Source organism: Microcebus murinus, chromosome 21, assembly GCF_040939455.1.
Source record: "Microcebus murinus isolate Inina chromosome 21, M.murinus_Inina_mat1.0, whole genome shotgun sequence".
In the NCBI taxonomy this organism is placed as follows: Eukaryota; Metazoa; Chordata; class Mammalia; order Primates; family Cheirogaleidae; genus Microcebus; species Microcebus murinus.
Window position 1 is genome coordinate 2299884 of NC_134124.1, and position 24617 is coordinate 2324500.

The 24617-nt window shown below is 51.1% G+C and overlaps 1 protein-coding gene and 1 pseudogene across 1 annotated transcript; both read left to right on the top strand.

Annotated features, from left to right (window-relative positions):
- The first annotated feature begins 7654 nt into the window (after window positions 1-7654).
- LOC105870008 (dnaJ homolog subfamily A member 1 pseudogene) lies at window positions 7655-9029 on the top strand (annotated as a pseudogene).
- A 5243-nt stretch (window positions 9030-14272) lies between these two features.
- On the top strand, window positions 14273-16850 carry IL13 (interleukin 13). Its single transcript, XM_012762127.2, has 4 exons — window positions 14273-14684; window positions 15640-15693; window positions 15939-16043; window positions 16362-16850. Exons 1-4 carry the CDS (start codon window positions 14553-14555, stop codon window positions 16461-16463), a joined length of 393 nt encoding a protein of 130 aa, XP_012617581.1. The 5' UTR covers window positions 14273-14552; the 3' UTR covers window positions 16464-16850.
- The last annotated feature ends 7767 nt before the right edge of the window (window positions 16851-24617 follow it).

The following is a 24617-nucleotide window of genomic DNA, read 5'->3' on the forward strand; positions in this document are numbered from 1 at the left end:
AATACTTTAAATATTAGCTATTATAAATATATTCAAGAAACTAATGGAAACCATGTCTGAAGAATTAAGGGAAATTATGTGAATGATATTTCACTAAACAGAGTATCATTAAGGAGTTAGACATTATTAAAGAAAACCAAACAGATTCTGGAGTTGAATTCAAATCAAACAGCATATTTGAACTAACAGAAGAAAGAATCAGTGAATTCAAAGACAGGTCAATTGAGATCATCTAGTTCGAGGAACAGAAAGAAAAATGAAGAGTTTCAGAGACCTGTGAGACACTAGCAACCATACCAAAATACCCAGCAAATCAACCATAAGGAAAATCCCAGAAGGTGCAAAAAGAGAGAAAGGAGAAGAATATTTGCAGAAATAAGGGCCAAAAATTTCCCAAATTTTATTAAAACATTAATCTTCGGCTGGGCACGGTGGCTCACGCCTGTAATCCTAGCACGATGGGAGGCTGAGGTGGGCAGATTGCTCGAGGTCAGGAGTTCGAAACCAGCCTGAGCAAAAGCAAGACCCTGTATCTACTATAAATAGAAATAAATTAATTGGCCAACTAATATATATAGAAAAAAATTAGCCGGGCATGGTGGTGCATGCCTGTAGTCCCAGCTACTGGGAAGGCTGAGGCAGAAGGATTGCTTGAGCCCAGGAGTTGGAGGTTGCTGTGAGCTAGGCTGACGCCACGGCACTCACTCTAGCCTGGGCAACAAAGCGAGACTCTGTCTCAAAAAAAAAAAAAAAAAAAAAAAAAAAAAAAAAAAAAAAAAAAAAAAAATCCTACAGTAAAAGAAATAAAGGAATTAAAATGCTATAGTAGAAATTAACACAACAACACAAAAGAAAGCAATAATGGAGGACTAAGAAGGGAAAAAAAGCATATGACAGAAAACAAGTGGCAAATGGCAGACATCAATCCTATATGAGCAGTAATTTCACTAAATGTAAATGAACTCAACACGCTAACTGAAAAGCAGAGACCGGCAAAGTGGACTAAAAAACATCTCTTGACCAGGTGCAGTGGCTGGTCAGATCTCAGCACTTTGGGAGGCTAAGGTGGGAGGATTGTTTGCAGCCAGGAATTAGACCAGCTTGGGTAACATAGTGAGACCCCATCGCTACAAAAAACTTAAAAATCAGCAGGGCATGGTGGTGTGCACCTGTATTCCTAATTACTTAGGAGTCTGAGGCAGGAGAATTGCTTGAGCCCAGTGTTTGAGGCTGCAGTGAGCGTTGACAACACCACTGCACTCTAGCCTGGGCAACAAAGTGAGACCCTGTCTCTAAAAAACACACAAAACATCATCCAACTGTGTTATATAGACATATATATGTACGTGTGCAAGAGACACACTTTAAATGCAAACATACAAATAAGTTAACGATGAAAGTGTGGAAAGAAGTACCATGGAAACAGCACCCCTAAAGATGCTGCGGTGGCTGTGCTCTGTCTATCCTCTATCAGTCAAAATAGATTTTAAGACAAAAATTGCTACCAAAGAGAGAAAAAGACATTTTGTAATGATGAAAAAGTGAATCCATCACAAAAAACATGTATAAAGATACAGGTACCTAACAACAGCTGCATGTGTGAATGCAAATACATGAAGCAAAAACCAACAGAACTGAAGGAAGAAATAGGCAGTTCAACAATAACAGCCACGTGGGGGAAGACTCCAATACTGCACCTTCAATAATGGATGGAAATAACAGAATGAAAGAGAGGACATTACTACCAGCCTGAAAGAGGTTTAAAAATATAATACTGTGAGCAATGGTATGCCAACAAACGAGATAACCTACGTGAAATTAACAAATGCCTAGAAAGATACAAGCTACTGAAACTGGCTCAAGAAGAAAGAGAAAATCTGAGTAGACCTAGACCTAGAACAAGGAAAGAAATTAGTAATTAAAAAATAAAAACTTCCTACAAAGAAAAGCTCAGGCTCAGTGGCTTCACTAGTGATTTCTGTCAAACATTTAAAGAATAATTCCAAATTTTTCAAACTCTTCCAGAAATACAGAAGGAGGAAACACTACTCAACTCACTGTGCAAGGTCAAGATTACACTGATAACAAAACCAAAGATATCGCAGGAAAGGAAATGACAGCAGTGTTCCTTACGAAAACAGATGCTAAAATTCTCCATCAAATACTAGCAAACTGAGTCCAGCAATACATAAAAAGTATCATATACTAAAAGCACAGGCAACAAAAGACGAAACAGGTAAACTGACTACATCAGAATTCACAACTTCTGTGCACAGAAGGACACAATCAACAGCCTAGAAAGGCAGCCTGCAGGATGGGGGGAATGTTTGCAAATCGTATGTTCGATAAGGGGTTAATATCCAGAATGAAGAACGGTTACAGCAATTTTTAAAAACCTGATTTAAAAATGGGCAAAGGACTTGAATAGACATTTCATTAAAGAAATAAAAATGGTCAATAAGTACATGAAAATATGTTCAGCTCCATTAAGCATTAGGAAAATTCGAATCAAAACCACAATAAAATACCACCTCACACCCATTAGGATGACTACCATTGAAGAAGAAGAGGAGGAGGAGAATTGGAACCCCTGTGCACTGTTAGTGGAAATGTAAAATGATGCAACCACTATAGCGGTTCCTCAAAAAAATTTTTAAATTTTGAAATCTTTAGAATAGAATTACGATATAATCCAACAAATCCACTTCTGGCTATATAGTCAAAAGAATTGAAAGCATGCTCTCAACAAGATATTTGTATATCCACATTCAAAAAAGATGGGTTTGTTCAAGAACACAGTTCCTAACCTGATTAATAACTCCTAATGAACAAAGATGGAAAAATTTGAGCACCAAAATTAAGACAGTCTTGGCTTATAGCCCACAGAGTAAAATAAACACTCATGGGCTCATATGGATATAAGCAAGTACTTAATAAGTGAGGTACAAGGACAGCTCTTCTTTACAGAATTACAACTAATGTGCAAATTAAAGAGAGAAATATAAAACTCATCATTACGCAAATACCACAGTAAAAATTATTTCAGACGAGTCACTGATGGGTGCTAACACCAGTAGGCACAAATCTGAGGGGAAACGATGTGTATAGTCTCAAACTGTCTCCCTCAATGTATTTAATTGAAAACGGAAAGACAGTAAAGTGGAGAAACCTGATAGAAACTTCTTGACCATGTGGACGGCGTCACCACCAGTAATGACACTCGTTGACATCACGAACCCTGTGATGTCACACACTGAGGGGGACACACCTGTCATTCTGTGACAGTCTCACCAAAAACTTGTGACCTTGGCCCCACCGTGACGAAGCAGCAGGCAGAGCCAAACCGAGGAACAGTTGACCGCATACCTGTTCAGTATTCTTGGAAAGCGTCAGGCTCATGAAAGACGGGAAGAAACCAAGGAGCCGTCACAGGCTGGAGAACACCACGGAGAATTAGCAGCTAAATGCCACGTGACATCCTGGGGCAGACCCTGAAACAGAAAAGACGACGTTGGTGGAAACACTGACGGGATTGGAGTCCATGGTTTACTCAATGGCAGTAAACCAACGTTCATTTTTGTGTTTTTGATCATCGCACTGTGATCATGTAAAGTGTTACCATCGGGAGAAGCTGGCTAAGGGAGGGTACAGAAGCTCTCTGTACTATTTTTGCACCTTTTATATAAATCTAACATTAATTTTAAAAGTATTTTTAAAAAGAAAAAAGGTAAACCGAGTCATATCGCTCCTGTGCTCAGAACTGCAGTGGCTCCGTATGTCGCCCGTCATGGAAGCCCTGGTCCTCACTGTCACTCGAGGCGCTAGTGCTCTTGCTCTGGACTCGACAGTCTTTCCCCCACACTGCCCCGCGGTTTCACGTCCTGGCGGGTCCTCAGCGCGGGGCACTTCCCCGCTCCAGGGCTGCTGTGGTCTGAGCATTTCCCTTCAATATTCACACACCGGAATTTAACCCCCAAGGGGATGGGAATGAGTGGGGCCTTTGGAGGGTGATCAGGCCACGGAGGGGACGGAACTCGTGCCCTTATAACTGGGCTTGAGGGAGGAGTCTGTCCGGTTGCCCCAGCGTGAGGACCCGGCGAGAAGGCACCACCTTGGGAGCAGGGAGCAGCCCTCGCCAGACACCTGTCCTGCCGGCACCTGGACCTGGCACATCCCGGCCTCCAGAACCCTAGAAACAAAGTTCTATTATGCATAAATTGCAAACCAAGACAAGGGCCTTTGCACACGCTCATGCCCTCAGCCTGCAGGCTCCTTTCCCCAGACGCCTGCGTGGTCCCTCCCTCCCGTCCGTCAGGGCTCCGATCGAATGGCCCCTTCCGGAGAGGCCTTGCCTCACCCCCTTTCATAGCAGCACATGCACCCCATCCTGCCGTCCTCCCGCCTTTTCCCCCCTCCCTGGCACCTCGCGCCGCCCAGCACACCATGTATTACTCCTCTGTTCCTCGTCTGTCTCCACCCGTGGGACGTAAGAGCCGTGCTGTTCAGTGCCCTGCACATAGTAAGCACTCAGTAAACATTAATGAATGAATGAACTCACAATTGTGGGAATTAGTAATTATTTGTTCAGTCATTCCCATACTAAACTGAATATTTATAAAAGATTTTGTATTTTCGGAATGAGTTACTTATCCTATACACATCCACCTACTAGAATGACAGATACCAAAATATCGCAGTGATTACCATTTCTGTATGCTGGGATGATGGGAGCTTTTTATTTCTTTGCATATCTGCACTTTACACAGTAACATTTTTGTGTAATCTTTTTTCAAAATACAAAATTGACAACGGAGAATGTTCTTAATATATTTTAAGTGAAAAAGACATTAACAATTATATGGTATATTATCCCATTTCTTTTTCTTTTTTTTTATTTCGGCATATTATGGGGGTATGGATTTTAAGGTTTCAATAAATGCCCTTCCCCCCCCCCCCATATCCCATTTCTGTAACAAAACACAAGTGCACACAGCAAGGGGACTAGTGACAGCCGCAGAGGTGTTACTAGGACCAGGTCAAAGGGATGCAAGATCAGTGCTTGCCTCTTATTGTGTCTCTCATTTATAAATTCTCTACATTAAAAACATAAATTCCAAGTAAAAACAAGAGAGTGAACACAAACTCCCACCTCATAACACACTAAGATGACAGTCTCCGAATTCTTTAAAGTTTTTAACCCCAATGGGAGACAGGAGCCACGGCAACAGCGCCTGGGAAGGTGGGCGTGGACAGACGGCAGCAGGCTGTTGGGCGGACCCAAGAAAACTGAACCCTGAACCAGCTGCAGGGAGCTGAGACCCGCTCTGATCTAGAGTCCTCAACACGCTCAGGAATTTGCCAGAAACCCAAGTAACTCTGGAAGGACAGGGCTGAAAACAAGGTCAATTAGTTGGAACGTGGTCTAAGCAGCAGTTACATCCCCATTTCTGCTCCTCCAAGCCGAGTGACGGTGGCCCCAGCAGCTGGGTTTTCCCTCTGGGGAGGGTGTCTGGGCCAGAAACACCGGGCAAGCTGAGGGCAGCCGAACTGTCCCGAAATCAGGCCACTCAGCGAACCATCGACTGGTGCCGAGACCCCTGCGCCAGCCCTCTCCCCACCCTTGGATGCCAGGAAGCCGGCACTAGGCTGGGAACAGGGAGGATCTTATCTGGGCACGCTGACCTGCCTTCCAAAATACGAGCTTACAAAAGTGGCCTGGGAGGTCCCTGTGCAACACTCAGCCATGGGTCCTAGCGAACGCCCCCCGCCCGCACGCTCACACGCAGAGCCCTGTCTGCTTCAACAGAGCAGGGTCCAGAATCGCCTGACATCCAAGGAAAGCCTATTACATGAAAGAAAAAACACAAATGTTTTTTTAAAACTTGGAGAAAATAAAGTCTATGCATTGAGAAGGAAACTTTAAACATACCAACTTTCAGTAAAATTCTCAGATTGCTAACAGCAGATAACCTCGATGAAACAAGAACACGGTGCTATTACCACACACACACACATTCAGAGAGGAATAAAATGTCCTTGGGAAGAAAGATAAAGCTATGGAAATATCCTAGAGGAGAGAAACTTTTGAAGTGGATAATAGGAAAGAAAAAAAATTCAAGGACCAGTCCGAGAAGTATATCATCAGAAAGCAGCAGTCCCAGTAAGAGAGAAGAGAGTGGAGAAGGAAAAGTTATAAAATGTCCTGAGCTCGCTAAGTGTAGTTACAAACATCTCTCTTCATGAGTGAGAAAAAGACAGGGCAAAAGATGTATGTGATGCCACCTCATCTGTAGGGACAAGGGAAAAAGACCACATATTCATAGCTGCTGGAATTCACATAAACTTTGAGAAGATATACACACAAAAAATAAGAATAAGAGTTATTTGTGAGGGAAGTGGAGACATTCCACTGAATTTTTTACATCTACAGTTGACCCTTGAACAACATGGTTTGAACCATGCAGGTTGACTTACACGCAGATTTTCGTCTGCCTCTGCGTCCCCAGAGACAGCAAGACCAACCCTCCTCCTCCTCAGCCTACTCAACACGAGTAGGCCTATAATGATCCACTTCCACTTAATGAATAGTAAATACAGTTTCTCTTTCTTGTGATTTTCTTTAATAACATTTTCTCTTCTCTAGCTTACTTTATTGTAAGAATACAGAGTATAACACATGCGATACACAAAATATGTGTTAATCGACTGTTTATGTGAGTAAGGCTTCTGGTCAACAGGAGGCTATTTATCAGCAGTTACGTTTGTGGATAGTCAAAAGTTACAAGCAGATTTTCAGCAGTGCAGAGGGTCAGTGCCCCTGACTCCTGTAGTTTTGATTTTTAAGCCATATGAATGGAATACCTATTCAAAAATAAGTGAAAATAAAATAACAATTTTTAATTTTGTTTAAAGACAGACAATTTAGCAGAACTTAAAGACATGTTTTCCATTTGAATGGGCCCCCGTGTGTAGATAAAAACAGTAGATGAAAACGGAACTACGATAAGGCACATCACTGTAAAATTTGGAGCATGGGGACCTAGAAAATTTCCTACTTTCATCTTGCTCACTCTTGAAAAAAAAAAAAAAAGAAAAAGAAAATTTCCTACAAGTTTCCAGAAAGAGGATGGGAAAAGATCTGGATTCATAATGGTTTTGGACTTCGGAACTTCTGAGAGAGAGCAGGCAGTGAGGCAACACCACAGGCCTTTCAAATTCTAAGAGAAAATTATTTCCTGGCTCAAATTCTATACTTGGCCAAACTATCAAATTAAGTTTGAGGATAAAGACGTATTTAGACAGGCAAGTTGTCCAAAACCTTCCCTCCTACACACCCTTTATTAGACGCTATCAGAGGATGTGTTACCCCCAAGAAAGAGGAAAGACTCAGGACCGGAAGAACCACCAGGGCAGTGGTGACATGAGACCTTGGACAACAGCTGGGCGGCAAGGTCAGAGGGCAGCCGCAGGTCAGAGCAGGTCAAAGACCCCCAGGACAGACTTTCTTAGGAAAAAGAAATTGTGAGAATAAGTGATTTACCTGAATCTCGAGAGGAGGTTTATATAAGCAGCCTGCAGTTGAGGGTTCGATCATTGAGAAGAACACAGCAAATGGAAGCACAATTAACTCCAGAGGGAAAAAGTTTTCAGGGAAAATAAAAGTGATCGCAGCGGGAACTTTCCAGAACGCTCGGTGAGAGGTGGAGGAGCAGCGGCTGCCCAAGCTGCGCACGGCTACGCGCTCCTTCCCGCTCTCCACGTCGGCCTCAGCCCGCTCACCGGCTGTAGAAAATGGTGAAAGAAACCACTTACTATGATGTTTTGGGGGTCAAACCCAATGCCACTCATGAAGAGTTGAAAAAGGCTTATAGGAAACTGGCCTTGAAGTACCACCCTGATAAGAATCCAAATGAAGGAGAGAAGTTTAAACAGATTTCTCAAGCTTACGAAGTTCTCTCTGATGCAAAGAAAAGGGAACTATATAACAAAGGAGGAGAACAGGCAATTAAACAGGGTGGAGCAGGTGGCGGTTTTGGCTCCCCCATGGACATCTTTGATATGTTTTTTGGAGGAGGAGGAAGGATGCAAAGAGAAAGGAGAGGTAAAAATGTTGTACATCAGCTTTCAGTAACCTTAGAAGATTTATATAATGGTGCAACAAGAAAACTGGCTCTGCAAAAGAATGTGATTTGTGACAAATGTGAAGGCCGAGGTGGTAAGAAAGGAGCAGTAGAGTGCTGTCCCAATTGCCGAGGTACTGGAATGCAAATAAGAATTCATCAGATAGGACCTGGAATGGTCCAGCAAATTCAGTCAGTGTGCATGGAGTGCCAGGGCCATGGGGAACGGATCAGTCCTAAAGACAGATGTAAAAGCTGCAATGCAAGGAAGATAGTTCGAGAAAAGAAGATTCTAGAAGTTCATATTGACAAAGGCATGAAAGATGGCCAGAAGATAACATTCCATGGTGAAGGAGACCAAGAACCAGGACTAGAGCCAGGAGATATTATCATTGTGTTAGATCAGAAGGACCATGCTGTTTTTACTCGACGAGGAGAAGACCTTTTCATGTGTATGGCCATACAGCTGGTTGAAGCATTATGCGGCTTCCAGAAGCCAATATCTACTCTTGACAACCGAACCATAGTCATCACCTCTCATCCAGGTCAGATTGTCAAGCATGGAGATATCAAGTGTGTGCTAAATGAAGGCATGCCAATTTATCGTAGACCATATGAAAAGGGTCGCCTAATCATCGAATTTAAGGTAAATTTTCCTGAAAATGGCTTTCTTTCTCCTGATAAACTGTCTTTGCTGGAAAAACTCCTACCTGAGAGGAAGGAAGTAGAAGAGACTGATGAAATGGATCAAGTAGAACTCGTGGACTTTGATCCAAATCAAGAGAGACGGCGCCATTACAATGGAGAAGCATATGAGGATGATGAACATCATCCCAGAGGTGGTGTTCAGTGTCAAACCTCTTAATGAGGCCAGTGAATGAGACTCACTGCTGACTTTTTTTTTTTTTTTTTTTTTGGAGACAGAGTCTCACTTTGTTGCCCAGGCTAGAGTGAGTGCCATGGCGTCAGCCTGGCTCACAGCAACCTCAGACTCCTGGGCTCAAGCAATCCTACTGCCTCAGCCTCCCGAGTAGCTGGGACTACAGGCACGTGCCACCATACCCAGCTAATTTTTATATATATATATTAGTTGGCCAATTAATTTCTTTCTATTTTTTATAGTAGAGACGGGGTCTCGCTCAGGCTGGTTTTGAACTCCTGACCTCTAGCAATCCGCCCGCCTCGGCCTCCCAGAGTGCTAGGATTAGAGTCGTGAGCCACCGCACCCGGCACTGCTGACATTTTATATGCAGTAGTGAAATGAGTGAAGGACTATAATCATAATACGGTCACTACTATTGTTTTTCTTATAATATTCAACTATAGTAGTGTTTTAAAAGTTAAATGAATAAACGCAAATATAAAAGCTGACTTTGCCCTGTATGTATGACTTCAGTGTGCAAGGTGAAATTTAATACCTGTTAAAATTACTTTAAGAAAAAGTTCCCCTAGCATTTATTAGGCTAAACCATGTAATTGATTTCAGCTATGTATGTGGACAAGCTTAGACTGAAATGCTGGGTGTATGTATTGGCTTCATTGTGACCCTTCATTGTTAAGCTATGAAATTAAAACTCTGTATTTAACTGGCAATCAGAACAAGAAAACTTAAATTTGTAGACACGTGTTGGTCTGTATAGTTAATTTGTATTAGGTGGGATTCATTGTGATGCCTCTGAATTTATTTTGCCTCAGCTGTTACTTGAAGATGGCATACTACATAATCTAGCCCATGGTATCAGTGATAGAAAAGATGCCTTTCAAAAGAAGGGGTTTATCATAATATGCTGCTTCTTGAGGGCTTGCACTTCTAGAGTTGCATTCCCTCTGTGCCATCCATATATAATATATCCATATATATGTAACTTGACCAGTCTTGGTTATTTTTTCCCTCTTCTCTTTGGACCATGATAAGCTCCCCTGAGTAGTAACTTCCAAAAGTGGATAATTTAGAAGTTGAAGAAGAGACCTTTACATGGAGAGGTAATTTGCATGCATAATATAGGAAGGTCGTCTTTAGGTATGTTACAGGCTTACTTTAAAGCATTTGACTTATGCTCCAAAGTAACTGTAATTCAATGTTGGTAGTATAGCAAACGATGAATAGCTTTAATTGTATGTTTAAAAGTCTCATTGATGTGTTCACATGCTTAAATCTGGGTATCAGAATATAAGCAGTTCTTGAAATGTATGGATGTCTCTTTAATATACTGGTTACAAACCATTTCCAATGTGTGTCACTACAGGTTTTTTTTTTTTCACACCCCCCCCCCGACAATCAAAGAATTGGCCCTTTCACCTAATTAAGATACATAACTTCTCATTTTAACTAGTTTTGGTTTTTGGTTTTTTTTTTTATTTCAGCGTATTATGGGGGTCTCATTTTAACTAGTTAAAACAAGAAATACACTCAGAGATGGATATTTACATGCAAAAAAAAAAAAAACAAGTAATACAAAGAAGTACTATTGAACTATAGTTAAATGTTTAATATTAACCAGGGTGGGGAGTAAAGGTGGAAGACTGGGTAATGAGCCAAGGAAAGGGGGCTTAGAAAACTTTGCAAACATTGCAGTAATAATACAAGAGGACTTTTTACCTATATAGTCTGTCTGGTTCTGCTGCAGTCAAGAAGCTTAAACATTTCCAAGCTTGCAAGTGGGCTGTATCTTAAGTTTGCCTCAGAGAGAGAACACTTGAGTTTAAAAAAGGAGAAACTAAAATTGGTGTAAGAAATTGTTCCCAAGCCTTGTATTTCTTGTCAAGTGACATTCATAGTTGACAATTTCTTCCTCTCCTGTTATCACTGGATTGTTTTAGTTTGTGCCAGACAGCTACCCCAATGTTTTGTGAATGTGAAGCAGATGTTCCAAAAAGTATAATTGATCAAAAGTGTTCAAGATAATGCTTGTGACAGATTTTAATTTTCACTGGGTTTATTTACTAATTCTAAAAATTTCTACAATGTACGTACATTATAATGCATTTAAGAATGTTTTTTAAAGGACATTCAAAAATTTTTACAGATAACCCCTATATGAAGGGCTTGAGCATCCTCAGATTTTGGTATCCAAGGAAGGTCCTGGAACCAACCATGGATATAGGATCTAGGAAAATTCATTGAGGCAGAAAGTGTTAGAGGATATCAAAGCAGTGGAGCCAGGGGGGAGGTGGAAAGGGAAGTTAATTCATGTTTATAAGGTTTCTGTTTGGGGGCCAGGTGCAGTGTCTCACGCCTGTAATCCTAGCAGTCTGGGAGGCCGAGGTGGGAGGATTGCTCAAGGTCAGGAGTTCGAGACCAGCCCAAGCAAGAGCGAGACTCCCGTCTCTACTAAATCTATATAGAAAAAAATTAGCTAGGCATGGTGGCACATGCCTATAGTCCCAGCTACTTGGGAGGCTGAGGCAGCAGGATTGCTTGAGCCCAGGAGTTTGAGTTGCTGTGAGCTAGGCTGATGCCATGGCACTCTAGCCTGGGCAACAGAGTGAGACTATCTCAAAAAAGTTTCTGTTGGGGTGATGAAGTTTTGGAAATAGTCATGATGGTTGCACATTATAAATAATGTCACTAAAGTGTACACATTGTTAAAACAGGAAATTGTGTTACATTTTTTTTACCACAAAAAAATCCTAAGGACACTAAAAAAAAAAAATGATCGCAGCTAACCTCATTTCACCTGTGACTGTATCAGTATAGTTATGTAGACTTTGAGCCAAATGATGATCTGTCTGTACTGGTAGGCTGGGAAAAGGGAAGGATGTGAGTGAAGGAAGGAGAACAGGGAGGAAAGAGAATTCAATATGCATCTAGACAACAGATAACACCTGCCCCTGATAATCAAGAAAATAGCAACATACGTTTAATTTAGAAACATGGAGGGAGGCAAACACCAAAAGAAACGGTTACAACACAGGTTCCTGTGGAGAAGTAGCTAAGGGGACAACAGGCCGCTTGTCAAAGCTGAAGGATGCGAGGTGGCACCGTACGAGTAACGCATCAGAGGCGAAGACGTTTATCACGCACCGTAGTGGCCGTAGTCGAGGATCGTATTTGGTCCCCTGAATCCCGACGTCCACAGGCAGGTGCGGAGACGCACGCGGGGGAGGCTGGCCCTGGGAGCCCGGGAGAAGCGCAGTCCGCGGGAGACGCGGAGGGGGCCGGTCCCGGCCTGCCGTTTTTCACAACCAACCTCCTCAAATTAAGTTTTAAAATTACCTGCACAAGTAACTTTCCTAAAAGTGAAAATCCAGTAAGTTAAACTGGTTTACTTACGGAGACACTCGCGCAGCCCGGACTCCTCCTGGCTGGGCATCCTTTCTTGGCCCGCGGAGACCCAGAGTCCAGGGAAGTCAGGAATGGCAACCCCAGCTTTCCCGAAACTTCGCGGATAAAGGACGGAGCCCGCCCACCCCCCAGCGCAGGGGCGAGCGGGGCGGAGCCGCCGGCACCGCGGCTGCGGGCCGCACCTGCGCGGCAGCGGGAGCCTCGCGTGCGGGCGGCGCACCTGCTGCAGTTCGCGCTGAGCACACCTGAGCGGGGCGCGGGCTCCCGCACCCGAGAAACCGGCAACGCGGGCCACCTGCCCGGGCGGAGGGGGCGGCTGCAGCGGACGTCCCGTGTCCGGCCGCCCCGCCCCTCCCGGACCCCCGCGCCCACCTGGCCGCCCCGCGCCCGCGCATCCGGCCGCCCGTAGGTTACATAAGGCCGCGCCTATCTCCGGGGCCATCGCCGACCGCGCCCCTCCCACGCGCGGGCGCGGCTGCCCCCAGCCCCCGCACGGCTTCTCTGGTCTTGGAGGGGCGTTGACTCACACGGGCGGGGCTCCGGGACCCGCGTGGCCCAGGTGGTTTCCCCGCTTCTTCCCCCACACGGAGACCCTATGGGGGATGCCATGGGCTCCGTTCTACAGATGAGGAAACTGAGGCCCGCAGAGGGTCACGCAACTAAGCAGAGGCGCGGGGCGGTCCACCAGGGGCAGGGCTGGCTCCGGGGTCAGGGTCTGCAGCTGGGCTGGGAGGCGGCGGCGGCGGCGCGGACAGAAGAGCGATGGGAATTGTGTTCCCCGCGGGAAGACGGCCTGGGCAAGGCTGGGAGGCTCGGGGCAGCAGCGAGGCTCCAGCGTCCCGTCCCGGGAAGACCCGGCAGAGCCCCCTAAGGAGAGGAGGGGAGCCTGAGCAGGCAGAGCGGGCTGGGCGGGGAGGAGCTGGCCTAGGGGAGGAAGTGGGTGAGGGAGAGATCTCCACATCAGCACCTGATAGGCAAATGCTGCGGCCTCTGCTGAAGGGGCTTCTGGAGACTTCCAGGGAAGTGGGCGAAGAGCCGGGGAAAGGCCAGTTGCGGGGGTTCTGCAGGGGGTGTGCTGCTTACAGGGCCAGGAGGTACACTCAGCATCCCTCATTCTGGGGGCAAACTTGGGGCCCCCAGAAGGCAGGGTTTGTCCCAGCGAGACTGGAGGGCAAAGGTGATCGTCCCAAGCCCCAGGGGCACTGGAACATTTACGCTCTCCAGTCTGGGCTCAGGCTGCCATCCTGGCCCGGTCAGGGTTTCCCAGCAGGATGGCCTGGTGTCCAGGCTGCCCATATGCACAGTTACCATCAAAACAATTTTAAAAATTAAAGGGGTCAGGCATGGTGGTGTGTGCCTGTGGTCCCAGCTACTCAGGAGGCTGAGGCAGGAGGATCACTTGAGCCCAGGAGTTAGAGGCCAGCCTGGGCAACATATTGAGACCCCATCTCTTTTAAAAAAAAAAAAATTAAAAGTCCCAGGAGGATCTGTGAATCTGGCTGGACCTTTCAGTGGAGACTTGGGAATCTGAGCTTTCATAATCCTTCCCACAGTGGGGGCAAGGCGGAATTAGGTAGGCCAGAAGTGAACCTTATGCTTCTCCTTTTATCTTGTTTGAATTTTGAATCCAAAGCAAGTATTATGATGGTAATTCAAGAGGCCAGTTCATTGCAAAAATAAAGCCCCCAAATTCCCACAGCTCATAGACTATGGTCACAGCCTAGTGCCAGTGAGACTTTGCCCAGGACTTCCAGTGACCCAGGGCGGTCTGAGGACGGGCTCAGCTGTGCAGGTGACCACCAGGCACAACTGCGGGAGCCCAGAGGAGCCTTGCTGAGGCCGGGATGCCCTCAGGGCTGCCCTGCGATTGGGCCCATCCAGATCTGGAAACTCTGCCCCAGACTCTTCTCAACAAGTCCACGAGAAATCAAACTCTTTCCTTTGTGCGACGCTGGATTTTCCACAAAGTAAAATCAAGATGAGTAAAGATGTGGTTTCTAGATAGTGCCCGAAAAAGCGGAGACCAGGGTGTCAGGCGTCACCACTTAGCCTATAAAAGCTGCCACAAGAGGCCAAGGCCACAAGCCGCTTAGCTCGGGCCAGCCTACGCGTCTGCTCCTCAAGCCTCCCGTGTTGGCTCTGGGCCCATGGCGCCGTGGTTGACCATGGTCATCGCTCTCACCTGCCTAGGCGGCCTCGCCTCCCCAGGCCCTGTGCCTCCCTCCACGAACCTCAGGGAGCTCATCGAGGAGCTAGTCAACATCACCCAGAACCAGAAGGTGAGTGTCACCGGCCGGGGGCCAGCTCCGAGGGTGCCTCTCAGGTCAGGAGCAGGCGGGGCCTGGTCCTCAGGGGCCCCTGCTTGTGGATCAGACGAGGCGCCCGGGACTGGGGGCCAGGCCCCCCGTGAGGGAGAGAGGAGCAAGGCTGGGGGGACCACAATATAGACGAACCCTCAAAGGGGGTTGGCAGGGCTCCAGGGACACCTGCTCCCCGCCTGGCCCTGCCTAGCACCGCCCAGCCCTTCTGAGCAGAGGGGCGCAGGGAGAGGCTGGCAACCTCCTAGAACCGTGTGGCATCTGTCAACGGGATCTTGAACACAACAATGAGCCGTTATCCACAGCATCTCAGTTAAGGCCATTCTGACAGCAGGATTCACCAGCAGGACCAGCTCCGCTCCCCAGTAGCGACAGCTCACACTTCCCAAGCACTGAGCATGCGCCAGGCCGGGTGCTGGGGGCTTCACCTGTCCTCTGGTCACTGCCGACCCCTCCTGACGCAGGTGCGACGACCCCACTCTGCTGACTAAGGTTCAGCGAGAGTCAATGACAGGCCAGATTCAAACCAGGCCTGGCTGACCCCCTGCGGAAGGCTGGGCATTTCGTATGTCAGCCCCTCCCCATCTGATCTGTCCTGGAGTGACAGCCCAGGTCACCCCTTCCCTCTCCCACCCCCACGTGGCCCGTGCTGCAGGGCCCAGTCCTCCTGCCCCGGCCACGGCCAGCTCCAGATACAGCTCACCCCTTCCCAGTGGTGCCACTCAGCTTCTCAGCTCCGAGACCCGATACAGTGGGTCCCTAGTTGCCCCCTGCCCCCGCCGTGCAGAGCAGGAGATGAAGCTGGGTGGCTAGGGGGCTGCCAGGCCTGCCGCCGAGCTAGCCGGGAAGCTGTGGGGCCTGTGCCGGGTGGACCTGGCCCTGCGGCCGCTCTGCTCACTGTGTCTCTGCCCCGCAGACGCCGCTGTGCAACGGCAGCATGGTGTGGAGCCTCAACCTGACGACGGGCGTGGTGAGGGCCTCTGGGCGCTGGGGAGGTGGCAGCGGGGGCCGTGGGCCTTGGGCTTGTCCTCTCTGACCTTCCCACGCATCTGGGGGCTTCCAAGAAAGCTTCAAGAGCTCCCCGCCCTCCCCTCATAATTGGGGCCCTTCCTGACCACCCAGACCACCCGTGCCAGGCCTCTCAGCAGCTGCCTCCCGGAAACTCACGGAAGGCGGCTGCCGAGCAGGGCCTGACGCCCGTGTCCCCTCCCGCAGTACTGCGAGGCCCTGGAGTCCCTGGCGAACGTGTCAGGCTGCAGTGCCCTCCAGAAGACCCAGCGGATGCTGAGGGGACTCTGCACGCACAAGCCCTCGGCCAGGGTAAGGTCCCCCCGAGAGCCCCCCAGGTCCACTCCTGGCAGCCCTGGGGTCACCCCGGGAGCTCCCAGGGACCTGGCCGAGCACCTGATGTGTGTGTCCACCCAGGGGACAGCAGGGACGTGGCCTTTAGGATTTGCAGGACGTGGGCTCAAGGGCTCTGACTCCTACCTGAGCCTCAGTTTCTCCACCTGTAAAACATAAGTTCCCACCTCGTGGGGACTTTGGGAGGATCAACGAGATAGTCCCTGGAAAACCCCTGGCAGGTGGGTCGGCCATGCCACTGGCGTCCCACCGACGTGGTGGCCTCTCGTCCTGCAGCAGGTCCCCGCCTCCAACACCCGAGACACCAAGATCGAAGTGGCCCAGTTCATCAAGGACCTGCTCAGACATTTAAGGAAACTCTTTCGAAAGTCCAACTGAAACCTGAAAAGCGAGCGTCATCGTCATTAGCAGAGGCGGCCCTGGCGGCTTAACTTGTAGATGGAGTTTGCTTTCAGACGTCAGGAATGTCTCAGGGGGTGGGAGGGCAGGAGGGTGGGGGGAGAGATTTCCTTAGCTTGGACCCCGGCCTGCGAGAGGTAGACGGGGCGGAGGACGGCCCCGGACGCACTGCAGCATTACAGTGGGCGCCGCCCTCGAGCAGCCCGGGCACATGTCTTTGTGGTTATTTATTATTGTGTGTTATTTAAACGCGTGTCTGTCAGCATGGGGTGTGGGGAGACCGCTGCTGCCGGCACTGGGAGCCGCGCCGGGGTGCCGGGGCCCAGCACTAACGCAGCGCACCAGGAGCCCCTGTACTGAGTACTGTGCACAGTTCTGCTACCTCACTGGGCCCCGGCCCGCCCCGAGGACAGGAGGGGCCGCAGCAGCCCCTCCTGTCTGCCAGCCGGCAGCCACCTCCAGCCAAGGAGTAATTTATTGTTTCCCTTTGTATTTAAAGTTAAGTATTAAATATCTTAGCAGAGAGTTACTAATATATAGCAGGGCGCCCTAGAACACTGAGAGTGGTGTGTGTGGTCCTTGAACAAACTGTTTCGTTGTGTCTGACTGAAGCCAGAAATAAAGATGGTGACAAATGTTAAGCCTGACCGCGTCTGCCTTTTACTTGGGCCTTTGGGGACACTGGTCTGTGGTCTCCGAGTCGGGGAGCTCTAGGGGGCATGCGGGTCGCAGGAGGGGCTGGGAGGGGCAGGACCTGGGCTGAGAGAAAGCCCCTGGGGTGGGGGCTGCGAGCTGGAGGGACCCCCATCTGCTGCCCAGTGAGGAGGGAAGCTGGGGCTGGGTGTCGGGGTTCAAGGGGGCATCTGGGGTGGGTGGAGACCTAAGAAGTCATCTCATGGCCAGCTCCTGGGGGGCAGACGGCTGTGCCCGGCACCACCACACACGCACGCCCGGTCTCCCTCACCATGGCAGATGAGGCCCCGGGCTCCGAGAACACAGGTGGCTTGCCCAGGGCCACGGCTGCTTAGGGGTGAGGCCAGGACTTGGACCCAAAACTCACTCCAATTCCAAAGCCCATGCACTTAACCACCCTGCCTCTTTCTGTCCAAATGTCATCTGGCCTGAACGCATTATTTCTAAGACTGTCATCAACCAGTCTGGGCAGCCCCTGCCCCCACAGGGAGCTCAGCGCCTACTTTCTAGGGACAGCCCACTCCATGTCTGGACACCCCTCATCATCCAGGAGCGGACATCCGTCCTTCTGCGGACAAAGGTGCATCTCTGACCTGTGGCCTCTAGACCGTGGAGAGTCTGGAGTGGAGAGTGTGGCCGATGGCCCTGCTGGACCCTGCTGGGCCGCTCCTCAGAGCAGGTCCTGTTACTTCTCCCTGGCCCGGCCAGCAGGCCTCACGTACCCGGCAGCAGCGGTTGCACTGTGACTCTCTGGGAGGTGGCTCCAGAGGACAGGATGCCTTTGCAGCGGGCGGTGGGTCATTGGGGACCTTCCTCCCAGGAGAGCCCAGAGCGCTGTGGGAGTACCACGGTGACACTCAGAAGTCCGTGAAGCCAGCTGCCCACATGAGCAAGAGCTCACAGCTGTGTGTCACCCAGACAGCAGCAGCGGCACTGCAGGGACGTGACTGGGGGCTGATGACGGTGCCGGCTGCTCAGGAACTGGGGACTGCCCCTGCCCACTCAGCACCTCACCTCCAGCCAGAGTCTAGGGTTTTAAGGCCAGGAGGACATTTATGGATGAGTGATGGTTTTAATGCAGAATTTGGGGATCCATCCTCCAGTAGTGTCATCTTCGACCTTTGACCTCCACCCAACAGAAGCCTCGGCCTGTCTATCCAAAAGGAAGAGAGAAACATTTCCAGTGAAATTCTGCAGGGATCCCGCCAGAACAAAGCCCAGAGTGGAGGCTGGCGTGGGTAGGGCCCCTCAGGACTGTCCCCGGGACGCATTCCGGACAGCCGAGGGCAGGTGCAAGTGCAGGTGCAGCCACTAGGTGTCCACAGCTCCCCACAGCCTCGGCCTGCAGCGCCCGTCCCTGGCACCTCTGAGGCTGCCCCACCTGGGTACCCCGTGGTGGCTGCGTGGGAAGCAGGAGAGGACAGGGGCCCCCGCTGAGAGACGCTCTGCAGAGCCACAGAAGCCACGGGGAGGGGGCCCAGTCGGGAAAGCGAGAAAGGAAGAGAAGCAGCCGGCAAACAGGTGTGTCAGCCTCTGCTGCCGGAACAGCCTGGGGACTGACCCTCGGGGTATTTGCAGGGAGTTTTCTCTGACCACAGGGCCCCCCCAACTTCCCACACGGGGAGCCCTAAGCAGGCTGGGGGAGGGGGCAGGGGCCTGAGAGGAGATAAGCACAGCTGAGTGGGAGGGGACAGGCACGGCCCCACGGGGAGCCCGTGGGCACTGGGAACCCCGGGCCAGCAGGTTTCGCTGGAAGAGGGGCTGAACTCAGGCGAGAAGCGAGACACGCCAGTTTCCGGTGAGCTCAGCACCAAGTGCTCTGTGTGCTGCTGAGGAGTCAGAAAATGCTGCAGGGGCTTCTCCAAGGCCCCACGAGGGGCAGGCCCAGGGGGATGAGCCCACAGCTCATTCCCTGCGGCCGGGCACAGCTCGGGGCGGGCATTCACCCGTCAGCTCATCACTTTCCATTACGGTCACGGGAGTGTCTTGCACCATCTCCATCTGGCTGGTCCGTTGTGACAGGGCAACCTGCTCCTCCTCCCGTTGCTGCCCCCACAAGGAGGCCTGGCCGGTCAGGGCGGGGGCGGGGGCGGGGTGCTCCAACAGGGCAGCCCTGGGGGACACACGGCCCATTCCTCCCACTGCCGTCAGAGCAGGGGGCTGGATCCAGCCACTCTCCCACCCACGGCCACTCGCAAAGCCCGCCATTTCTCGGCTCCACCCAGAGCAGCAGGGCCCTGGTTTGCAGCGAACTTTCCCAGCTTGACTGATTTCTCAGCAGCCAGAGCGAGGCCCCGAGAGCCAGGGCCCCATGACAGACGAAGCCATATGACATGCCAGAAGCAATTGTCTACTTACGACCTCACTTTCTGTTGCTCTGTCCCTTCCCCTCCAGATGCCTCCTCTGACGGAAAGTGGCTCTTGGCCTCGGTCAGAGACGCCCCCAGCCCATGAGGTGAGGCAGGCCGTGGGGGCGCAGTGGGGCCAGATGCCAGCACAGTGCGTGTGATGTGTATGTGCTGATGCACATGTATAGTTTATATGTTACTTACATGAATGTCATGCAATACACAGATTATAAATAGGACTATATTATACGAACATATTATGTATTAATATCATATATTATATAAATATTAAATATACTTAAATTTGCTATCCACTTAAGTTTTTTAAATCTTTAACTACAAAAAATGTCAGACGTGACACAAGAACAACTCGCAGGCATCCCATGCCCGGCTGCGACAACCAACGACTCACAGCCAGTTCTGTGTCACCTCCACCCAGCCCCGCTCCGCCACGACATCCTAACTAGAAACTCAGACCCAGGGGAGGCCGAGGCTTCGGGATGGAGGTCTGGGGCGTGTGGGGGTCGCGTGCTGGTGCCGAGCTGTGTGAGCACCTGAAGGACGAACTGCGGACCGAGCTCAAGGGCAGGGGCCAGCCCCACCCTGGCAGCTGCCCCCACCGCACCTGGAGGCCGCCTCTCGACGTCACCAGGTACCGAGTGTCACGGCTCAGCCCAGGACTCGCTTCTGCCTCATCTGCTCACTGCCCGGCTCAGGCCTGGATGCCACAGGGCTCCTGCTGCCAACTCCCCTCCGCCTCCCCACCTTGCAGTGTGGCTGGAGCCCCAGCTCCTGCTCGCACCCTGGCTGGGCCCCTGCGTGCCCCCAGCAGCGGCCGTCCCCACACAGGGCAGCTCCGCAGCCCACACAGCGCCCGTGGCTCCGCACTCTCCTCACCGCCACGTGCAGCCCGTCCCAAGCGCATTGATAATGGTGGTGACAGACTATCTTCTGAGGGCACCACACCAGCCTGTCACGACTGTCCCCGCGTGCAATCTTCACACAGCCCTGCCATCAGCCCAGTGTTGCAGGGAAGCCTGGACAGGCTTCCACGGCCACCAGAACTGGGACTCAGAACCAGCCAGGTCCTGGGGGCTCCAGGACGCCTGGCCTCACCTTGGACGCTGTGCTGGGCGGGCGACGATGGGACCCACAGGCCCCACAGCCCTGCCCCCGCTGAGGCTCGCTCCCCACCCTCCCTCAGGTTCCCGTGTCTCACGAGTGTGAGGAGGTGCATAGGCCCTGCACACGCAACGGAGGAGGAGGCAGGCGAGCTTCTCGGGGCTCGGGCGGAGCAGGGACCACAGAAAGGGCTGCAGAAGCGAGAGCCCATCAGCCGGGCCCCTGCAGCGGCTGCTCTGCCAGCTCCCCTACTTCTGTGGGGCTCTCGACACGGCGGCCTGGAGTCCAACCTCTGCGGTCAGCTGGTGCCCTGAGCTTGGCAGGGCGGGGGCCGAGGCCGCCTTCTTGCCCCCATCTGTGGCGTGGGGGGTGGTCCCCTCGAGGTGGGGCCAGCTGTGGGGCAGCACCGGGACCCCCCACTGCAGACTCGGGGTGGCCTCCAAGCTGGGGCCCTGCTTGAGGCAGCTCTTCAGAGTCCCGGGAGAGTCGGGGCCTGCCCGCCCCTGACATTTTACCAGCACCCCGTCCCACATGAAACGCTTCCCACTACAGCACCCCCAGCAGCGTCTGCTTCCTGCAGCGGGTCCGGACACAGACGGGGCTGTAGCGGCGAAGCCAACCGCGACTCACCACAAACAGGGACGGCAGCTCAGAGACTGGAAAGGAGACACATTCAGGAGGGACACATGGGGAAACCTGCCTGGCAAAACCTCCACCGCCCTGTCCCGAGTGGCTCTGCCTGACAGAGTGAGTATCGCAGACCTTCCACGAACCAAAGACATAATTAATATTAATACTAATGACAGGGCTGTCATGTACATAGCATTCCCTGTGCCGGCTACTCTAAGTATTTTGAAACTTAAACTCATCTGTTCCTCAGAACAACCTCACAAGGCAGGTGCAACCGTCACCCCCATTTTACAGATGAGGCCGAGTGCGGCCCAAGGGACACAGCAAGGAAGCAGAGCAGCCGGACGCGCTACCCGGGCCCCATGTCCGATCTCCGACCACCCCAAGCTACAGCAGCCTCTAGCAACAGACGCCTTTTGGGGGGCGGGGGGCGTGCCTAGCACCTTCCAGAATCCCCCACTTGCTCCTCACAGGAATTCCACAAGGAAGAGCCACAGTACTCCCATTTCACAGATGAGGAAGCCAAGATCCAGAGAGAGCCAGTGATCTGCCCAGGGTCACAGAGCTGACAAGTGGCTTGTTTGCTGGACTCCAAAGCCCAGTGCTCGTAGCTGCCATGCCCTGGGCCTGAGCAGAAAGCTCCTCAGCCACGAGAGGCAGGAGCTGGTGCTCAACTCCCATGCAGGGCAACGGGAGGGGCCTGGGCAGACGCAGCCAGAGCCCGGCAGAGTCCTTAGCTCCCTCCGGCGCCTGCCTCACACCACCCAGACACAGCCCATGGCTCCTGCGGGTGGCCGTGACGGTGGCTGCCGCTCTCCTCTCCATCCCTAACATGCAGGCACCTTCCTGACGTCTGCCCGCCAGCCTCACGCACGGTGGCCATGGCGCGGCCACTGCAAGGAAGGGCGGCCCGTCTCCTCCTGCCCTCTGAGGAGCCATTCTGGTCGCTCTCGGATGTTCCAGAAAGTTTATCTTTTTTTCCTTGTCCCCACTCAACCATAGAGACAAACAATACAAGCTGTATCTGCTTCTAAGCTAAAGGTTCCCGTGTCATATTCCTGTTCTGACTCATCATCTTTGCCCCCATAGCCTCGAGCGCAGGGTCTATCCCCCGGGAGTGCTCAGAAAAACACAACCTGAATCCCTGAACGGCTGTTCTGCAGCTCAGACCTGTGGAACCTGCCCTCCCCTCCAGTCCTCCCGCGTCCTCCACATGCCTCAAGAACTCATTCAGTGGAACTCTTCCCACTGTCTGCACTCTCAACAAGCTCACTCTGTTGTCAACAGGAGTCTCTGCTCCCCTCCACTCCAAGTAAGAGTTAATCCAGACTTGAATCCTCACCTATCCTGGAAGGAACTGTGTGCTCTTCCCATAAACTCTCTCCCAGTCTGTGGAGTGAAGAAGCAACTTTACCCAAAGAGAGATCTGGCCGTTGTCCTAGCTCCTGGGAGGTCTGACCAGCTACCAACCTTTGGAATCAAGAATTTGGCTTATCTTTTGTCACTAGCTCCTAGGAGGCAGCCCCCAAATCCTTGGGATTTCCCAAGTAGTAGGAGAATCTTTGCTATTTCTGGTGGGCCCTGAGGGTTTATGCCAGTGAAGTGATTCATGGTGGGCTGGGCCCTTAGACAGCTTCTGCTAACAAGGTGACCCAGGATGGGGCTGGCCATGCCCCTGAGTTACTGTGACATCAGCCTGGCCTCCAGGAAAAGGGTTTGGAAGAAGAGCTCAACTACGTGACCAATCAGCTGTGCCTACAGATGAAACTACAATAAAATCTCTGAACACTGAAGCTCAGGGGGTCTCCCTGGTTTGAGGGGGTTGACGCAGTGATGCACAGGCACAAGACCATGAAGGGTCCTAAAGGGTGTTGGGATCCTCCTACATCTGGCCCTCCGTGTCTCCTCTTTGGCAGTTCAGATTTGCATCCTTTTGCTACGATAAAACTGTGACCTTATATATAGCCCTTTCCTGAGTTCTGTGAGTCGTCCTTGTAAATTGTTGAACCTGAAGGGGCAGTGGAAACCCCCAGATTTGCAGCCAGTGGGTCAGAAGTGACGGAGGACTGGGGACTGCTGAGATTGCAGCTGGAGTCTGCAGTGAGGGCTGCCTCGTGGAGCCCGTGCCCTCAGCCCATGAGGTTTGCCTCAGCTCCGGGTCGTTGGTGTCGGAAATCACTACAATGAGTCTGGCAGCCCCTCTGCAGGGCCCCAGCGAAGGATCACAAATACGGTCCAAGGACCTTTCTGATGCAACTATCCAGACTCTCTCCTTCACAGAGTTTGCGGCACTGATCCAAAGTCACACATACACAATGGAGCACTGCTCAGCCTTACAAAAGACACTCGTGTCATTTGCGACAATATCGATGGACATGGAGGACGCCATGCTAAGTGAGGACAGCCAAGCCGCACGACCTCACTCACATGTGGCGTCCTAGAAAGCCTGACTGGCAGAGGCCTCAGACAGGAGACTGCTGGGCACAGGGGCTGCGAGGCGGGGATGGGAGGACGTTGGTCAAAGCACACAGAACATCAGTTAGACAGGGGGAATTAGCACAGGAGGCATGGTGACTATAGTTGGTAACAATGTATTGTATACTCAAAAATCACTAACAGTAGATTTTAAGTGTAATCATCACAGATAAATGGTAAGTATGTGAGGTACTAGTTGACCTTCCAGAGGAAATCAGTAGGGAGAAGAGGGTCAGAACCCAGGGAGCGGCCTGGCGAGGAAGGCAGTGGGCACGCAGGGCCCTCTTTGGCAGCGGGAGGCTCGTGCGCAGGGGCCTGGCATCTGAGTGCACGGTGGGTCCTCGAGTTCATTGTTGGGGTGAGGCAAGGAGCCCCTCAACAGGCCCACATGCATCAGATGGAAGCCCAGGCTTCGTGCTGGGGCACTGACAAGAGAACTGCTTTATGAGTTGGTTAAACTGTGTTTTTTTCCTAATTAGCTGAGGATGCGTTTAGGTTCTTTTTTTTTTTTTTTTTTTGAGACAGAGTCTTTCTTTGTTGCTGGGGCTAGAGTGCTGTGGCGTCATCATAGCTCACTGTAGCCTCAAACTCCTGGGCTCAAGCAATTGGCTACAGGTACACACCACCACACTAGGCTAATTTTTCTATTTTGGGGAAAGACAGGTTCTCACTTTTGCTCAGGCTGGTCTTGAACTCCTGGCTCAAGTGATCATCCTACCCCAGCCTCCCAGGTAGCTGGGACTACAGGTGCCACCATACCTGGCTAATTTTTTCTATTTTTAGTAGAGAAGGTGTCTCACTCTTGCTCAGGCTGGTCTCAAACTCCTGGCCTCAAGCAATCCTCCTGCCTCGGCCTCCCAGAGTG